The 19,093-nt window shown below is 37.9% G+C and overlaps 2 protein-coding genes across 5 annotated transcripts; both read left to right on the forward strand.

Annotated features, from left to right (window-relative positions):
* Positions 1-1,839: 1,839 nt before the first annotated feature.
* Positions 1,840-9,011, forward strand: MEE12 (maternal effect embryo arrest 12). Of its 2 annotated transcripts, XR_015973995.2 has the most exons (5): positions 1,840-2,579; positions 3,683-4,525; positions 5,404-5,528; positions 7,634-8,417; positions 8,631-9,011. XR_015973995.2 is itself a non-coding variant. In XM_008790472.5 (4 exons), the coding sequence occupies exons 1-4, from the start codon at positions 1,898-1,900 to the stop codon at positions 8,216-8,218; spliced, it is 2,235 nt and encodes a 744-aa protein (XP_008788694.3). In that variant the 5' UTR covers positions 1,840-1,897; the 3' UTR covers positions 8,219-8,455. The 2 variants fall into 2 exon arrangements, 1 of the variants encoding a protein (XP_008788694.3); XM_008790472.5 differs by lacking the exon at positions 8,631-9,011 and having other exon boundaries at positions 7,634-8,455.
* A 2,185-nt stretch (positions 9,012-11,196) lies between these two features.
* Positions 11,197-17,854, forward strand: LOC103706391 (tobamovirus multiplication protein 2A-like). Of its 3 annotated transcripts, none has more exons than XM_008790468.6 (7): positions 11,197-11,384; positions 11,491-11,911; positions 12,587-12,686; positions 16,285-16,365; positions 16,441-16,545; positions 16,798-16,998; positions 17,087-17,854. In XM_008790468.6, exons 2-7 carry the CDS (start codon positions 11,667-11,669, stop codon positions 17,192-17,194), a joined length of 840 nt encoding a protein of 279 aa, XP_008788690.3. In that variant the 5' UTR covers positions 11,197-11,384; positions 11,491-11,666; the 3' UTR covers positions 17,195-17,854. The 3 variants fall into 3 exon arrangements, with proteins under 3 accessions (XP_008788690.3, XP_008788692.3, XP_008788691.3); XM_008790470.6 differs by having other exon boundaries at positions 11,497-11,911; XM_008790469.6 differs by having other exon boundaries at positions 11,202-11,384; positions 11,561-11,911.
* Positions 17,855-19,093: the final 1,239 nt, after the last annotated feature.

The raw sequence follows: 19,093 nt of genomic DNA on the forward strand, positions 1-19,093 counted from the left end.
TAGTCGGCCAGAGCCGTAAAGGGAGGGCATCAACCCACGAGTCCTCAGCCACATCAATACTGCGTCCATCGTTTATCAGCCATCTAGTATGTACTACCGCAGTAGGCAAATATCTTGCAATCTCTTGCCACAGAAAAGAGCATTGGCGCCCCCCTCAGACTGATACCTCAAGGCCCCCTCTCCCATAGCAGGCTGCCATGGTCCGGCTCTAGAGGGGCGGCATTTTTCTTCTCCTTCTTCGGTGTGGGAATGGGAGATCAGGAGGGGCGAGAGTATTTTTGGCATTTTTTTAAAAAATAAAAGAGGCTCAAGGATAGGAAATTAAACTTGGTGAAGTTATTGGACTGAAGATTTTAGGACCAGTCAACTGGGACTTTTTATTATACCAGAGTCTTTTGGAGGGTGGAAAATTAATTTCCCCTAAGTAATATAGTATTTTCTTCTTTCTCTTGATACCTGTCGTAATTCTAATCCTGATCATAATAGGACAATAGGACTGTAATCTAAACCTGGAAGTCCCTCGAAACTTTGAGGCTTTACATTCTTTGTGAAGAGTTTCTTGCGAAACATAGCACTACTCTCAGTTTCTTTAAGATAAACTTTAATGACAGTGTTTACGTGGGTGGAGTTAGAGGAAGAATTTTGTGATTAGAGATCATGACTCCAGACTCGTTGTAGCTGGGGGTCGGCACATTTTCGACGAGTTTGTCATCAAAGCAAAGCTGAAAGCTATGTGGGAGAGCATCACCCATGCGAAGTTAGTTCTGGGCGCAGATAATATCTACCTTGAAGGTGACTCAACTATGGTGGTCGACTAAATGGGGCAGCACAGTAAAGACGACCAGCACCTACTGCTTAGGGACATCTGCAAAATTTGGAGAGGGTTTGGTTCTCTCCGAGTCACTCATATTTATTGGGAGGCGAACAGTACTGCTGACTTGGTTGCCTCTCATGTTGTGAGTCAGTTTTTTTTTTCGTAATTTTTTTTTATGATCTTTCTGAATGTATTCATGGCCACTCAGTGTGAGTTGTCGTCGTATAAAATATAAGAATTTTTCGGCCTCTCTTTCATTGCAAACGTTGGCCAACATATACAACTCGTTCGGTTTGCAGAAATAGAAGAAAGAAAGTGCGGTCAACAGAAAAATAAAAAAAAATGCCTCTTATTTGCTTTGAAATTTTAAATAAGAAATATGAAAAAGTAGCATTTTTATGAAAATAAGATGAAATGTTTCATAAAAAAAAATTATGAGCGACAGAAAAGCTACTTTTCCATCGGTTAGAAATTGATTTTTTTTTCAAAAGTATCTTTAAGCCATTAAAATTCATGAATATAATCTTTTTCTTGATTATAAGTATAATAGGTATTTTATATAATTTTTTCAAAAATATAGATGCTCAACTAAATATAAGTCATTCTATAATTTGTCATTTTTTCATAATCAACAAAATATGCCAAAACTAATTCCTTAGGCTCAAAAATTATTTTTTTTAAAATTTTTTCTCTTAGATTTTTTTTCTGTCAACCAAACGAGTCAATATAGGAGGTTTAACATATCCAATTGATATATAAAGCATATCAGTAAACAACCGCAGCTTAGTGCTCAAGGATATTTTAATTTTCCATATATTACTCTATGAAATATTTACTGATTTTAATATAAAAATATTTTTTTTTATGGACGTGGCACTTTAAGAGCCTCGTGAAAAAGTGAAAAACTAGCGAATTTTATTTTTTAATTTTATTGGTTATTTTCACATTTGTGAGCCGCCGGATGTACCAAAGAAAAAAAAAATCATAATAATAAACAAGCGAATCCCATAAAAAAGAAACGCCGGTCCGGTTTAAAAGAAACCGAGCAAAAGGGGCCGAAACGCCGTCCTAGGACTCACGGCCATGGAGAACCATGGCTGGAGCTCCCCCTTTTCCGCTGCGAAGCGGGAGCCGGAGGCGGCGGGCGGAGGTCTCTACTGCGACGGGTGCGGCGGCCGGGAGTTCGAAGCCGGGGATGACGGCTTCTTTTACTGTCAGCAGTGCGGCTCCCAGAGCCAGGAAGTCGTCGCCACCGGTTGCGCCGACGAGGACATCCTTGGCGACGGCTCCGGCACCGGCGCCGTGTACAGTCTCTTCCACCACCGCGCCCGGAAAAAATCTGATGCCCCCTCCGCCGCCCCCAAGATCTCCAGAGACGAACTGCTCCGCTCCCTCACGCAGTCCCTCTCCGGCTCCGCCAGGAAGAGGGAGGAGGCGGAGCCGTCGGCGGCGCGGCCCTATGGGTTCGACGACGAGACCTCGGAGCCCCGCGACTTCGGGTCGGGGCCGTGGCCCGATGCCGAGACTCTCGCCGGCGGGATACGGCTCCGGTACGTGCAGGGGATGCAGGTGATGATCCAGCTCCAGTGCGAGGCCCTGGTGGAGAGGTTCGGGGTGAGCCCGCTGATCTGCGGGATCGTGGGGGACATCTGGCTGCGGTATTTGGCGGCCTCGAGGGTGTTTGATGAGAAGTGGGTGGAGAAGGTGATCGCCGAGTCCGAGGCGGCGGCGGCGGCTTCAACAAATTCCCGGGACGGTGAACCAGGCAAGTTTTCGCCCTTCTTTATGCTTCTTTTTCCTTATATCAAGGAGGGTAAAATTGCTTCATGTTTCAGGTGAACACTGTTGATCCTTTTGGTTTCTAATGGAAATACTTCGTTTTTGACTCCAAGGTTTTGATTTTGAAATTGAAGTAGCTACCTTTGAAAGAGTAATCAAGGTGGGGTTTTCTTCAAGAAGTAGAAGGTTTGATCTTGAAAGGTTATAGGGCTTTAATATGGTCGACATAACTTAAAAAGATCATGACTATTATGGGAATTTATTCATGGAAGATCAATATTGCTAGAATTGAGTTCTGTGTTTGTGGCATTCCTCTATCTCCATATAGGCTTCATACATGTTTGCATTGGTTTCTTGTTGGTTATTTCTCAAACCAGTGCATATGGTTGGAGTTTGACACCTATGATGTAAGATTGCTGTTGTATGAAAAAGGAGAACTTGTAAATTCAGCCTGTCAAACACCGGCATAGATTAGAAAAATGCTATTCGATATTTGCATATAGTTCTCTTTTTCTTGATGTGCTAGTGCTGCTGCATCTGTAGAGTTTCTTGATGTTGCTGTTTCATGCAGCTTAGGGTTTCATTTTCTAGAGCTGAGTACTGCAATCAAGTTGCCAATTGAATCATGAGGTACATTTTGACAAATCTCAATAGTTATCCATCTTTTATGGAGGTTCCATCATACAAAAAACAATACACCTCTAAAAGTTTTAACGCATGGAATCAAATTTTTTCAGGAAGTTTTATTTGTCTTTTTGATGATATTTTGCTTGATTTTATAGTTCAAGCTATGCGGAGGTCATCTCAAAAATAAGGTTAAAAACTTTTCCAATTCACAGCATCAAAAAAAAAAAAAAAAAAAAAAAATCCAGTTCATGTATTGTATTCTGGCCAAGCAGTTCTTAGGCTTATTTTTCTTCTGTAGTTGACTTTCTTGCTTCTTTCAGCATGCTATTTGATTTGATTTTTAGTTGACAACATCTTTTTACATTAGATATTAAAGCAATTGCTTAATATCTAATATATAAATGGTTATCATGTTGTTTGTATCTATAATTTACTAACATTAACTTGTATCTTTGTTTGCAGAATGGCAAAAACCATCTAAGCATATAAAAGCTAAATATAAAATGGAACCTCGCAACTCATATGGGCAGAGAGCAATATATATTTGGTTTCGTTCAATGAGAAAGACTATTCCTGTATATTCTTCATTGGCTATTTGTTTTCTTGTTTGTCATATCGCACGAGAAGCAATCCTACCAACAGATATTTGTAAATGGGCATTAGAAGGCAAACTACCTTATCTTGCTGCATTTGTGGAATTGGACAAATACCTTGGAAGTCCTTCAAATGCTTGCCCTTTGAGTACAAGATTTTTGTTTAGGCCTGTTCAAGCTATTGGAGCATGGCATTTAGAAGCTGCAGCTGGTTCTATTGCCCAAAATATTGGCCTTCGACTCCCTTCAGTGAACTTTTATGCAATTGCATGTCGCTATTCAAAAGAACTTACTCTTCCATTGGAAAAAATAATTCCACATGCATGCCGCCTTTATGAATGGTCGATCCCTGCAGAGTTATGGTTATCTAGTAATGCATCTAGAATTCCAACTCGTGTTTGCGTGATGTCAATATTGATTGTGACGATAAGGATATTGTATAATATACATGGCCAGGGGATATGGGAGATGAGTTTATCTGACTGCGACAGTTCTCCTTCATGTTATCCTAGAGTCAATCATAATCTTGATGAACAAAAATCGAGCTCTGCACCAAACTTTGAGGTGAAAGGTGGGGATGCCAAAGAATCTTCTAGGACCACGGGTTCATCACCAAAAAATAAGTTATTGCATAACAAGGCTGCTGAGTTTGACACTAAAGAGTTGTTGGGCATTCTTGAAGCTGCATATGATAAGATCAGCGATGCACATGGTAACTAACGTGTAAATCATTTAATTCTTGTATTTACGCTGCAATTATTCAATATAAATTTTGGATTTCATTGAGATTTGCCTAGGGCTTCAGTACAAACCTTTTGAGTACTGTATAAATTGAATTGAAGTGTTATTTTTGAGTTACTTCCTTACAGAATTAAAGAATTTGAAGATTTTTTGAGTTATTGTGTCGAATAATTAAATAATTTAAAGAATTTATGAGTTACTGCATTAAATAGTTGAAGAATTTAAATAAAGTAACTTCTTACATGGTTAAAGATCTACCATATTTCATTTGGAAAGGCAACAGATTTTGACAATATTTGATGATTGGTGCTTGCATGATTACATAATAATGCAGACAGTTGGGAACTTGTTCGCTTTTTTTCAAATGTCATCTATTGCTGTAGTTTACCTTCATAGACTTGTGAAAATATGTAGTAAGAGTAGGATTCTATTATATCCCATTCAACTGAACCCAACCAAGAAACACTTGGATAGGTAAATTTAAAGTAAAATTCATGTTTCTGTTTACAGTATTGTTTTTGCTAGGAAAAAGAATGAATATCGATAATGCCATGGCAATTTCCATTCTTGGGAAAAGAGAAATAAAGAGGTTGCTACTCCTAAAAGTCAATCTTCTATTTTTTGATAAAGTTTTGCTTGAGTAACTTATGTTTGGAACTCTGTCCTTGTTGAAAGCTAAAATTTCAAAAACGATAGATCAAGTTATCATTACCATGAAGATGAAAATCCTCTGAGGAAGCTTTTGTCTATGATCTTTACCATGCTATCTGATTATTTTATCCCTTTCCTGTCAACTGTGATCTGTGCTTAGATACCTTGCTATCTCATAATTTGCTTTTCTGTTGACAGATTATTCCAAAGACTTGCAATCGTATCTCAAGTATTGCAAGGATATTATTTTTGCTGGGATAACTACATCATACGACGAGGAGATTTTAATAGAAAGATTATGGAATATATATGATAAGCAAGAGGTACTGTATGGTCTCAGCCATTTATTCTAGCTCAGGAGTGTTAGATTGTGCTAGGTAGCTCAAGAATTGGAGCTTGCATATTTGTCTAGGACTTTACAGTATATGCTATATGTTGTGTTTCCTTGGGTTGTTACGGTTGATACATGAGCAGATGGACATGGTATCTTGAAGGCCATTTTGTTGTTACGGTGCATGCATGAGCAGATGGACATGGTATCTTGAAGGTCATTTTATCGTATAAGTTGTATATAATTTTTCCTAGTGTTGTTATCTACATATGTGAGCAGATGAGCATGGTATCTTGAAGGTCTTTTTTATTTTTGCCCCTTCCTATAACCATCCATAACATAGTAATATCCTATTAAATACTGTTCGAGAATTTTACATCCTAGGCACCAATTTATGTGCGCAATGAGTAGGAACTCATGTCAAATATTTTAGAGCAATTTTATTGTGCAAAAAATTATTATTTTTTCTTTTGTGGTCTTCTTGTACTATTTTGTTATGTAACCTTGAACAAGGTGTATAGCAGAGTAGCACTTCAACCTGTGTATCTCCTGTCCTGAATGAAAAGCAAAGACATCTCTCTTGAGGTAGGGGCTGCCACGCACTGGTTTCAAGGCTAGGTAGCCTAGTAGCCTCTGGCCAGGTTGAAGCTTCTTCAATCTTACCGAAAGGAGATATTGAAAATTGAATTTCGTAAATGAGACAAAGATAATGCATGATCATAAACTAGGACCATGTGCAGCAAGCATTATTAACTACTCGGTTCACTATATGAGTTCTTTACCACCAATCCTATCAGTGGCTCCAATCTATTTAAATGTGGGCTTTTCATATTCTTCCTCAGAACTTATTTCCAGATTTTCTACTATTCCTTCTTGGTCTTTATACATAAATATTCAACTACTTCTGATTCTGAACAATCTTTATTATATAAGATATCTTCTACTCCTGAGTTCCTTGTGAACTTCCAATTATAGCAAGTCTTGTAATTTCATATTCTCTTTCGACTTTGATAGAGTGTCGTTAGTTAAGCATATCTACTCTTTCTGATTTGCGCTTTTAATTGAGTGCATGTAAAAGAGTATAACAGATACCTAATTTATTATTAATTTTTTCCTTAACCTTGCCTAAACTTCTAAGAAGTTGATTTTGTGCCATTGAAAAGAATTAAGGACTGTTAAGACTGCATAGGAGCAGCAAATAATTTATGCTATTTGAAGGCATTTATATTGTCGGATCATACATCAAAAGATGATTCCACAGACTTCCAGCAGAATTTTGCTTGATGGTAAGTTGGGCACTCATTTGGTAATCCAATTTAAGCATGAAATGGAACTCTGGCATTTATAGATGAGAATACTGGGTGGAATTTTTGGGCTAGTAAGATTTTGCTTTGAGTGACTATGGCAATTCTCTTTCAAGTCCATTGCAAGGTTATGAAATTCAGACCATGGAATCATCATTATGCTTTATTTACTTTCTTGCTTGGTCTGTCTGGTGATCCTTAAGTTACATCCTTTCTTACTTTTACCTGTGCGCGCTCGCGCGCGTGCATGCGCCCATGCACATGTGTGTGTTCCCCTATTTGATAGAACTTTGTAGATGCTCTGAGCTGGATAATAATTGAAAAATCAGAAAGCACTTTCCCCTGTTTCTTCATTATAAAGTTTACCCTTGTGCTTAGTGCCTAGTGACTAATAGTTAAGGGCTGCTGTCAAATCTGCTTGTTGCCACAAGCCGGATCAAGTCATGCTTGGCCTGTCTCGGTCATTGCTGTCTGGCCCTTTTGAGTCAGTTTTTTTGGATGGATCGATGTCTGCACTCATTCCTAACCTGATAATTCCAAACTTGGCTGGCAGTACTATTATTTTTTAAAGCCCTTGTCAACCTCATCTTATTTGTTATTCCTTTAATCCTTTTTTCGTGTCCTGGTTCTTCTCTTTGTTGATGTTTCATGTGAAGTACAGTGGATGCTCTATCTTATTATATCTGTTGACAATATCTGGATTGCAAGTTTGATGTGCTGCTTCGAGATCATGTGTTAATGTAATCAGAGATAGGCTCCCTATGACTTGATATTTGAATCCATATAATTTCAGGTTGATAATTTACAAGAGGATGTAAAATTTGAGTTTCTTGATTTGAAAGGGAAGAGACTGAGAGACGAAGTACCTAGTAGCGAATTGATTGACTCCAAGAAACCAAGGGAAGATAGCAAAAGCAGCCAGAATGAAGGCATAGGTAGATCGGATACACCAATGGACAGCAAATTAACCACCAGATATGAATTTCTCAGAAATGACTCTGGCCTTCAAGGAAAACATCCTGTGTGTGGTACTTCAACATCTTCCAAAAGTTCTACACTAGCAAAGATGAAGATTAACATGGAAGAGAATGGCTTCCAATACCTTCCTCCCCGAATTCATCAGAGGACAGATGATTATCTTCACTACGGGAGGAAGAGAGTAGATGGGAAGCTCATTTATGTTGCACATGCTGACTATTATATAATATTACGGGCTTGTTCAAAGCTTGCTCAGGTTGATGTTCGGATTATGCATTTAAGTGTCCTGAAATTTGAGAGAAGACTTGCTTGGATTGAACAACAGATTGAGAGCAGCTTGAATTCTTTACCTGAGAGAACGGCAACAATGACATCATTGGAGGCTGAAGAAGTGTGTTGACCATGAATTTTCTTCTGCAGCAGAGAAGAAAAGAATAGTGTTCTTACTTATGTTCTGTTCAATCAGCACTGTTTTGTTTTATTTTTTCAGTATGTTAATATGCTGACGATGAATAGTTTTTTGGGACCCATTTTTAAAGTCTGGGGCTGAATGAAACCTGAAATTTTAGGTTTTTACAGCCTTTATTTGTGAGAACAAGGTAATTTCCAGGTTCTACCTCAGCTTATTTTGCCTGCCCCTTTATTTCTCACTTTTTTTCTTTTTTTTTGGGTAAAAATGGCATTTCATATAGCTCTTATGTGGGTACAGTTATTTCACACTTTTCAACATGTTTTATGTTTCAGACCTTATCACTCCCTTTTTGTTTTACTGCTTAAATTCCACCTTTTTATGTTTTAATTTCTTGTATCAGATAATCAGAGAAGGCTGAATTCTCATGATGTCAAGGAGTTCCTCCAGATAACCTGAATTAGTCATCTGAATCTTTTCTTCATCTATTTGGGTGATCGATATCCTCTGCAGGAACACTCCTGTTATATGTATCATATATTTGATCGGGTTTCTTGAGCTGGATTATGCAACTTTTAGCCCTATTTTTTCCTTGCAAGAATTGATACCTACTGAATAGGATCATGCCTTGGTATTTACATTTTTTAATGTTCTGGCCCAGAACCATTAATTAGTGGCATTCTGGCTTGTTATCCGGTAATATATATTATCTGCAAGAGATTGTGATGCATTTGCCTGTAATATTTCATGATATTATAAAGGAAAGGTGAGACAAAGCTGGCAATGAACCTTGCTTCTATAGCTCCTTATTAGTTATTTGAAAGAGATATCAATGGTTTTATTGAAGATATTAGATCTCTATAAATGTTAGTGTATAAGATATAGTGTACATCCATCTTTTTATAAGGTAAACCAAGTGTGCTTCCATCCATCCAGTTTACATCTTCTTAACCTCTTCCTGCCTATTGCATATGAGAGGACTCTTCTACCGTCCGACATTACAGTGAAGAAGTTGTGGGGTTCAATGAGTTCTTTTTTCTTGGCCTTCGGGGCCGAGGGTGAAACACTTTTGGCCGGTTATATTTTGTTCTGGACTGACAGAACTCTTTAATACAGATTATTTGGTCCCTAGCCTATGTCCTGTTTATAAACAACAAGTCCAAAGTTGATAGTAAGAAAAGTTATACATCTCACGTGGTGTGGTGCACGCCACCGATCAGAGACACTCATTCTGTGAGTCGTATTCATCAACTGCTTATCTCGGTGCATTGCTATATTAACGAGCAGCTGTGATTGGTAGTATGTATGGCCATTATGGTGCATGCTATTCATGATATGATTTCTCCATAAGTAACGAGATTTGATTTGAAACTCTTTGAGGTCATATTTTTGGGTTGTATTGGCCATGAGGATTCCTGCATGAATTGGAATTTTTCATTGTTTTAGCATATAAATTACAAAATGCAGTGCTGCCTAGATTGTACTTAGCAAAATTCTGTGTCCAAGTATGGAATGCACATTCTATTCATCCTCGTTTCTTCTCTTTGCCATTGTTGCCGTCTACTTACGAGTATAGCAGACAAACAAATGTCACAATTTTTTTTTTTTATGTAAAAAAGAGGCAAAAGGAGCCATCTGGAAGATTGATCATATTTACAATACAGATGAGTTAAACACTTGATTTTTGATGGTCAAAGGTTTGCACTCAATTTACAGCACCTATCGAGCACATTGTTTTTGATATGTGGAGGCCACATGTCGTTAGGCTGAGACTTGTACAATTGAGCTTATTCAAGAAGTCCTAATGAGATTGCCACACTTCTATAATTTATTTTAAAAAAATGATTTAAGAATGACTTTTAGCCCTGGAATAAGGTCATGTGTTAAAACACAAACAGGTTATATATTAAAATATTACATTACATTGTCCTTGAAAAGTGACTTGAGGCTTTGTCCTCAAATTTTGTCATTGGTAGAAAAGACAAACAAAAAAATTATTTTACTAAAGTTTTGTGTTATATTGCGCATGAATAATATATAATTTTATAATTAGACAACAATTTTCTTTAAATTGAAGGATGGACCTATTCTCTCTCTCTCTCTCTCTCTCTCTCTCTCTCAACAAGTCTGTCCAATTACTTCCAGTGAAAATTTTGATTTTTGTCCCTAAATCTTGTCTTTTATTCAAATTTTATCGATCTTAACGACCAAACCCCATTTAAATTTTATCCAAATTCTCCCACGTGTCAATGTACTTCTCACTAACTTATAAGTTAGCCGTATGTCATCTGAGAAGGCTGTTTGCTGTTTGGAGCGAACAGCTGAACCACCACCAACTCACGGGGACCTCGCATCAGGCACGGACGCACGGTGTCTCCTGTCGTATTTCCTTCAATCCCAACCGTCTATCTTCAATCTCCCCTGCTCTTCTTTAACCACGTGGTGGGTCACCATCGTTCCCCGTTACTTTACCGCCTTCGGCGCTATACGCCAAACACTTAAAAAGATAATATAGAAAAATTAAAATAAAAGATTACGTCTTCAGCACGACGAAGTACGAACAGCATCCGTATAAAAATTTCTATGCGAGAACCGTATAACCATCGAGACCTTCGCTAAAAAAATATAGGCTCTTTTTTTTGAATAAAAATTCAAATTCACCTAAATATTCTCTACAGGTTTATATTTATTTCTATATCTCATAAAATACTATTTTTCCTTGAATACTTCTAACGATTCTTCTAACAATAAAAACCATATTTACTTTAATTAAAAAATAAAATTTTTATTTTTTATTATCAGTTATTTTATAAATATTTTTTTGCACATTTGTTTATTAAAAAAAATTTAGGTTATTTTAATTTGATATCGTTAATTTTTTTAACGTAAACCGAACATATCGTATAATTATATTCAATGCGGACTTTACTGCTTTAGATAGGATAAATTAATTATTCTTCTGTCAACCTAATGCGGTTACTTCCAACAGGGACAATAAGAAAGAGAAAGAAAAAGAAAAGAATTCGAGAGAGAGAGAGAGAGAGAGAGAGAGGGGGGGGGGGGGGGTTCGGGTTGTGTCCTTCGGTCAAAGAGCCTTCTCGCGTCCGTGATATCCGATCGAGGGAAGTCTCCAGACCTCCAAAGTTTCGCCCTCGATGTGAGCACTCTCTATCTTGAATTTTTTATGACATTTTTTCGGCGATTTTTCTCAGTTTTTATAGCTTTTTCTCTCTCGAAAATTTCTTTTTTCCCCTCTTCTCAAGTTTCAGAAAACACGGGATTTTTGCGGCTTTCGAGGAATTCTAATCCGAATCTCATTCTTGATGCCGGTAGCACGTCGGTTTTGGGCAATGGGGGATTGGGTCGATGAGATGACGGTGTAAAGCGTTGTAGATTTTTGATCGGAGAAGGCGATTAGAGGATTTTGGAGAGAGGAGCCATGGCGTGCCGAGGGTGCTTCGAGTGCCTGTTGAAGCTTCTCAACTTCGTGCTGACGGTCGCCGGATTGGCCATGGTGGGTTACGGGGTCTACTTGCTGGTGGAATGGAACAAGGTCTCTACTGGGGGTGGCGAGGACCCGATATCCCCTGATAGCGATAATCCGGCGATGTTGACGCTCGGAAGGCCCATGCTTCTCGTCGTGCCCGTCTCCACGAGCTTTGTCGATCAGCTGCCGAAGGCTTGGTACGTTTTCTTTTCCTATCTTTTGGAATTTTTGGTGATATGGGCATGTTTGTATATGAAGAAAGATTTAATTTTGATGTGTTGGCAACCATAATTTTGAAGTCTGATAAAAGACAGAATTTTAGCGCAAACTTGTTTGTATATGATGAAAGATTTCATTTTGACGTGTTGCCAACCATGATTTTTAAAGACTAATTTCATTATAATTGGTCAAACCTTGTTCTCTAATTAAATTGTTTGTATATGATGAAAAATTTAATTTTGATGTGTTGCCAACCATAATTTTTAAAGTCTAATTTCATTATAGTTGGTCAAATCCTGTTCTCCAATTATGTATTATCTGGTGTGATATCTTAGTTCTTGTTGACAAAGTTAGCCTAATGTCTTGGAATGTAGCACACTCACAAATGACCAGAACAGGAAAAAGGGGGGAAAAAAAAACGGCCGGGGGGCGGTAGGGTAAAGATTTAAATTCTTCATGTGATTTCTCATATAACTTGTTGGTGGAAAGCTGAATCTTGATATTTTGCATCAAGGGTGTAATGAAACTCCCAAGGTTAGTATGCATGAGAGAACATATGCTGCCAACGGTGCACACATTTTCTGACTTATTAGTGTATTTGTTTGCATGTATAGTTAATTAGATACGTAACCAACTTATGTGCAAATCTGCAGGTTTATTTACTTATTCATTGGTATTGGAGTCATACTCTTCATTATATCTTGCTGTGGATGTGTTGGTGCAACAACGAGGAATGGATGTTGCCTCTCTTGGGTATCCTGACTTTTGATTTATTATACAATTGAAACATACGGACGTTAACCCTTTTTTTCTCAAAGAAAACACGTCCACACATATTATTTGTTTATTTCCATCATTTTCTTTTCATTATTGTCAGTCTCTGTTTTTTTTTTACATTTTATTTATGGAATAAAGGCAACTTTTTTTCCCTGTTCTTCATGAATTTTCTCTTTTATGTTGGAAAAAAATGTTTAGTGGTTTGAAGCTTCCTGCCACCATACGTTGCAATAAGTAGACTTAACAAATTGAGTATCTTGCAAATTGATATTATCAAGCTCTTGGTGCTCGGTTAACTTGAACTAGAGCCCTCTTTGATGCATGAAAAAATTTGTTAATTTTTTATCAACATTGCTCTTAGCTTGAAAATATTTATGTAATTGCATAAATGAATTGAGCTTTAGTTTGTCAATTTGTGGCATTTTTTTTTTCTTAATCACAAATATCAGTGGTCGTAACAAGAATCGTCTTTCTTATTGGGATAAGATTTCATGTTACTGACAACTTTAAGAAGGTATGTGCTTTTGTTTTATAAAGATATCAGTCAGATGGAGAAAAAAAAGAATGCAAATGGGTTATCTTTATAATTTTGTCTTTTAGGTTGTGAGGTTGAATATACACAGAATATGCAGGCTATTATGTGTTGAATGTTGTGTTAGGTAGAAAATATGCAGTTTTAGTGACTAGGACAGATGCTGGTTATGAAAGTTATCAGTTTGTTTAAGCCTAGAACATGATATCTGTACCAATCTTTGATGTCAACAAGTTAGGACCATTCAATTTGTCTGTTTTTTATGTAGTTTTATATAGGAAATATGAATTCTTTGGCTTATAAAAGATTGCTTTAGTTCCTTAATATCATACTGGTCAACTTTCGTCATTGTATAGGTTCATTTCATGTCTACACAATGTTTGGAGGGTTGTCATAGATTGAATGAGTTTATACTGTGAGAGAAATCCTTAAACTTCTTTGAGGCTTTAGGGAAGCTCAACACTCGCCAAAATTTGCCATCTATGAATGCAATAATTCTTAGAGGGTTGTCCTGGTATTAGCAGTGGCTTGGAAAAAATCAATTCAACCCATCCATGGAGCATTCTTGACTACTTGTGTTCCATAGCCACTGTACATGGTTGGAAATGGTTTGGATGATAATGATGATGATAGGTCAGCAGTCTTATGAGATGGTCTAGTTACCTCCATGAGGCATTGGTTTCAGGTATTCTGGTTTCATATATACTAGTCTAATTACCCTAACAGCTTAACATTGGGACAGAGATAGTTACCAAGGTTTAAAGTGTCAGTATGTAACATGCTCTGCAGTTCACATGCACATGATGCTGAAGCATGGTTTGTAACATGCATTTGGTGTTCCATACATTATCAGTAATCAGCCTGTACACCCAACTATATGCCATACCTTCCTCAAATTTTTTGGAGTCCTGGTGATTTTGATTTGTCTTCAGCACGCTTCCTGCCCACATGTTTCACTGAAATGAAGTTAAATTTAATCCAATTTGGAATGAAGATTGAGTGCCTTGAAGCAAAGGCCAGATAAAAGTATTTCTGGGGCTGATTTATACTTTCCTGGAAACATTGATAAATCAATGTTTTTAATAAAATACACTAAATGCTTGTCAAGATTAAATGAATATATATGACAGAGAAAAATCAGTTTTGTCCAAATATTCACTTCAAAATATGTGAATATCTACAATAAGATGACCTGAACCTAATTATAGAAATCTGAGAATTGGGATTCGCCACTATTTTCCATTTTTTTCCAAATAGATGTGTTTCTTTCATGTGCCTTAACCATAATCATCAAGCTCTGTCACAACTAGCTGGGTCAGTCTATGAATCATTACTTGTATTTTACATATTAATGTGAAATTTTTAAAGTGCTGGAAAAAATAAATGTTGAACCCTTCAGATCTAATTATGCATTTTCAGCAATAAATGCAATATATGTTTGGTTGCTAATTGGAAAAAAAATGAAATTTAATTTGATTAAAGGAGGTATGCTTGTTTGGAGGAACCAGTATGCATTCTAGATAAACTACACACACACACACACACACACACACACACACATATATATATATATATAGTTTATGTACATACATATGTATGTTTAAGAAGGTAGCTTTGTTGCTTGGAGCTGAACTACATGCTTAGATTCTTAAAACTAGTCTATTTATCACTGCAAGGCTACAAAAACTTAGTCAAGCAAGGACTAAGTTCCTCTAGCGTATAATTGAAGAGTGATGTGTATATATTCTTGCCAGCATTTGGCAATACTAGAGAGCATACTATATGATATTTTTGCTTGCGTTTAGCTGTTGGTTGTATATGTTTCTTATACATGTTCACTTGTTTGAAGCAGTGAGGAACATTTTGGTTTAATCTTTCCATACTTGTACTGTATTCACAGATATAATGCAATATGTGTTTGGGCTATACTGACAAAGCGAGATGTTATTACTTAAGATGGTAACTGTTTATAGGAGTGAAGACACTTTTTTGGATGCTCAGAACACACCTAAGGGGTTTTTTCCACCACCATAAATTAAAAAAGATTCTTGATAAAGGATATCTTAGCAATAAAGAAATATATAAGCAACACTGAGGATTACTTTAACCATCTCTCTCTCTCTCTCTCTCTCTCTCTCTCTCTCTCGCTCGCTCGCTCGCTCTCTTGGCAAAATAGGGCAGGGGAAGCCAGGCCGAAATTGGGTGGGGCGGGATCAAACCCAGGTCACAGATATTCAGCACTCAGTGACTTACCAACTCAACCAGTTAGCCCCCTCAAGCTATCAAGTAATTTTAGCTAATTAATGTGGGTATCGTGTTTCTCAGTCTTTCAATAATCTGAAGTATCCATAAAACATTGATATTTTTGAGGCACAGATCTTCTGCATCGTCCACTTGTCTAGTGGGAATGGATAGATGGCCTTCCTTTCTTATGCAAATGTTTGTTGTGGAGCTAGAATAACCCTCCATCTTTACTCAATAAATTTCAATAAAGTTAAAACCGTAAAAAAAAAACCCGAAGGTTCTAGCTTGTCAAGAATTAGAATTTTAGGCTTTTAGGAAATCATGCATGCTAGACCGTTCTTTTGGTGGGCTTGGTTATCTTGTTTCATAAAGTTTGGCAGCATGCAACAAAGAGATTGCTTCACCAGTTTTAGAGGGGACAGACTCGTGAAGAAATATGGCTATGTTGAAGACTATTGACACTCAATAGGTGGAAGATTCTCTTGGAATTTTTAAGTACTTCATAAGGATTTACAGCAGTTTTAGATGATTGAAGAGAAGGTCCATAGGAGCGAACAAAGAGGTTCATAAGGAGAAAGCCAAGAGACTCATGGATTGCAAATAAATGGGACTCTGCTTGCTAGTTATTATGTGGTTATTATTAGTAAACAAGTAACTAGCCTCATTGATTCATCGATCTGTGGTATGCAGTCGGATTTCTTGTGGTTTTAATTTAAAATGCATGATATGCAAGACAGCTCATTGGCTCTATTTTAGTTCCTTTATTCTCTCAAGTTATGGTTTCCTTAATTGAACTAGTATTCTTTCTTGGTAATATTGTTGATCCTAGTAGAGCTGGCAGCTGCGGCTTTCATCTTCTTTGATCACAGTTGGAAGGATGTGAGTTTCTCTGATCTTATGCTGTTTCCTGGTTCTCTTTTCCAATGCTTTTCTTGACAATGATCTTTTGTGCAGGCAATTCCAGCTGACAAAACTGGGGACTTTGACATGATTTATAACTTCTTAAAGGAGAACTGGAAGATTGCAAAATGGGTTGCCCTAGGAGCTGTTATCTTGGAGGTAGATATAGAATTACCCCCTCATCAATTACTGCTCAATTAGCCATGTGGTTTTGATCCTTTGATTACCTCCTATATCTTAATGCACCTTAAAGTGCTTAACTCTGTGTTGCACGAATATATTCTCTTGCATCTGCTGGCGTTGCCATTCCTTTTGTTCTTTCACCAATTCCCACTTCTGCATCACTTTAATTTGCACCTTAAACTTGTGATTTTGTGAAGTACATCAGTTAAATTACTTTTTAATTTGCAGGCATTGGCATTCTTGCTAGCTCTCATGATACGGGCAGTAAACCAACCTGCAGACTATGATAGTGATGACGAGTACATTGCTCCAAAATCTGCTATCCATCAACCACTGATCAACAGGCAGGGTCTCCCACCATCGGGGGTGCCTAGTCTCGACCACCGTCCAAGCCGGAACGATGCCTGGAGTCAAAGGATGAGGGAAAAGGTACCACATATCATGTATTATCAATATTATTTAACATGTAGTTGCTGAACCATTTCGCTCTTAACTCTTGGCACCTCGCCCTGGACAGTATGGTCTTGATACATCGGAGTTCACCTACAACCCATCAGATCCTAGCAGGTTTCAACAGGCAACAGTAACTTCAGCAGAAGAAAGCGGCCGCTGTACCATACTTTGAAAGTTCACTGTTTATTGGGTGGGTTTTCATGTAAAACTAAGTTTGTCAGCCACTGCATGTACAACTTGAGGTTGTTGGGAATGGTATTTTCCAGCTTGATGCGGTAGAGGGACTGCTATCTGCTGTCTAATTCTAAACGATCAGCTCATGTCGTCAGCAAAAATGCCATTGTCCTTACAGAAGTTGGAACCTCTTTTCTTTTTGCTTATTCAAATGTCACCAGAAGAAAACATGATCCAAGAGTACCCATACTACCTTTTTGCTTATTCACTCGTGTCTGACATTAATATCGGCTTCTCCCACAGTTCCCATACTACCTATGGAAGACTACCAGAAAACAAAGGTGCCATGAAAGAACTTCCTTTTTCTCTAGGTTACTGTCACCAGACGAAAACATGATCCATGAGTACGGCCATTGAAGCATTTAAGCTCAATAAGCAACACAAGCATCAGTATTCAGGATGTCCTGCACTTGGGGACAAGCTTCGGTCCTGGTTTCTCAGAGAAATGTAACACTGTCTTGACTTGGATAACATGGTTTATCTCTTTCATGGTTTTCTGAAGGTTATATATATATACATATATATAATGGTTATTAAACTATCTGTTGTTGCAACATTTTCTTGACTTGGATAACATGGTTCATCTCTTTCATGGTTTTCTGAAGGTGTTATGGGTTTATATTTTTATATGTATATTATGTATATATATGAAAGATTCCAAACCTATCAATTGACATCATTTATCAACTTGTGCGCTGGGCATTCTAACCCTTGTCTGGCCTAAAGATCAGTGGTGGTCTAAGAGAGGCATTGTTGAGTCTGAACCATGGGACTACGCAAGGCTTTCTTTTCAATGTTCAAGTTGGTCTTTGCCATAAGTATATATGGCTATCAGCGTTCAGCGGGTTCGCATCTAAGCATCTAGTTCAATCTCTAAATTGACAGCCACCATAAGAGATTGCCCTTAGATTTGACTACTCTTGAAGAGGTGGTGGAACCTATGAAATCTTTTCCCCCTGATGTCACTTGGCCTCTCCTTTAGTGTTAGGACTGGATTCCCAGCGATGAAGGTGAAGACTATAACTCCAAGTGGCCCCTCTTTAAAAGGTCATTTGGATCAAAAATTTGGTTCCAACTTTTCTTCTTACCTACTTTTCCCTACCATTCTGCTGTCATCAACTAACCTCTCTTACATTTCAAATGCTTGTGCTGTGTTGTCTTGTCTCTTCAAGACTTCGGAAGCCATGCAGAATTGGGATCACATCATCCCAGGTAACATCAAATCACCCGCAAACTTTAGCATTCCGTGGAAGGTCAAGGTTGCACTGTTTTTAGGAGTTAGGACCCCACAAGCCCCTCACAATATTCTCATCTTTTGCATTCAAACTCTCCTCATGGACTTCCTTTCCGTCTCTTTTCATCCCCCACCATATTCTCAATAGCCCCTCTCCTCTTTCTCGGCGGGCAGGACCCACCAACTCCTTCCTTTGTTCCCTTCTCCCTGTCCTCTGCTTCTATTCATCTGGTGGGTTCTGTTCTCCCTCCCATCTCCCTCGCTATGACCGACCCACGCACCCACGGCCTGCTTTGCCCAGAGGAAAGAAGAAAAAGCGGAGGGAACCACGTCCCATCCGCAGCTGTCACCACGCATGATGATCTTGGATTCCATCCCTGTCGCCATTCTCTGATCTATCCCTCTCTTCGCTCATGCTATTGATAAGGTCGAAGAGAAGGAAGAATTATCTTATTTGCTCAACTCGTATTTTTTCAAAAAAAAAAATTACATTTTTTTTCCATTCATAATAATAAAATTGAGGTATGTAGCCTTTGATAAGGAGCAAAATGGATTGTGCAATTAAAAGGCCGTCCCGATAAACGTCAACGCCAATCGGTTGAA

This window comes from Phoenix dactylifera, chromosome 16 (assembly GCF_051530095.1).
Source record: "Phoenix dactylifera cultivar Ajwa chromosome 16, Ajwa_hap1_PhDact_Kaust_v1.1, whole genome shotgun sequence".
NCBI classification, from domain to species: Eukaryota; Viridiplantae; Streptophyta; class Magnoliopsida; order Arecales; family Arecaceae; genus Phoenix; species Phoenix dactylifera.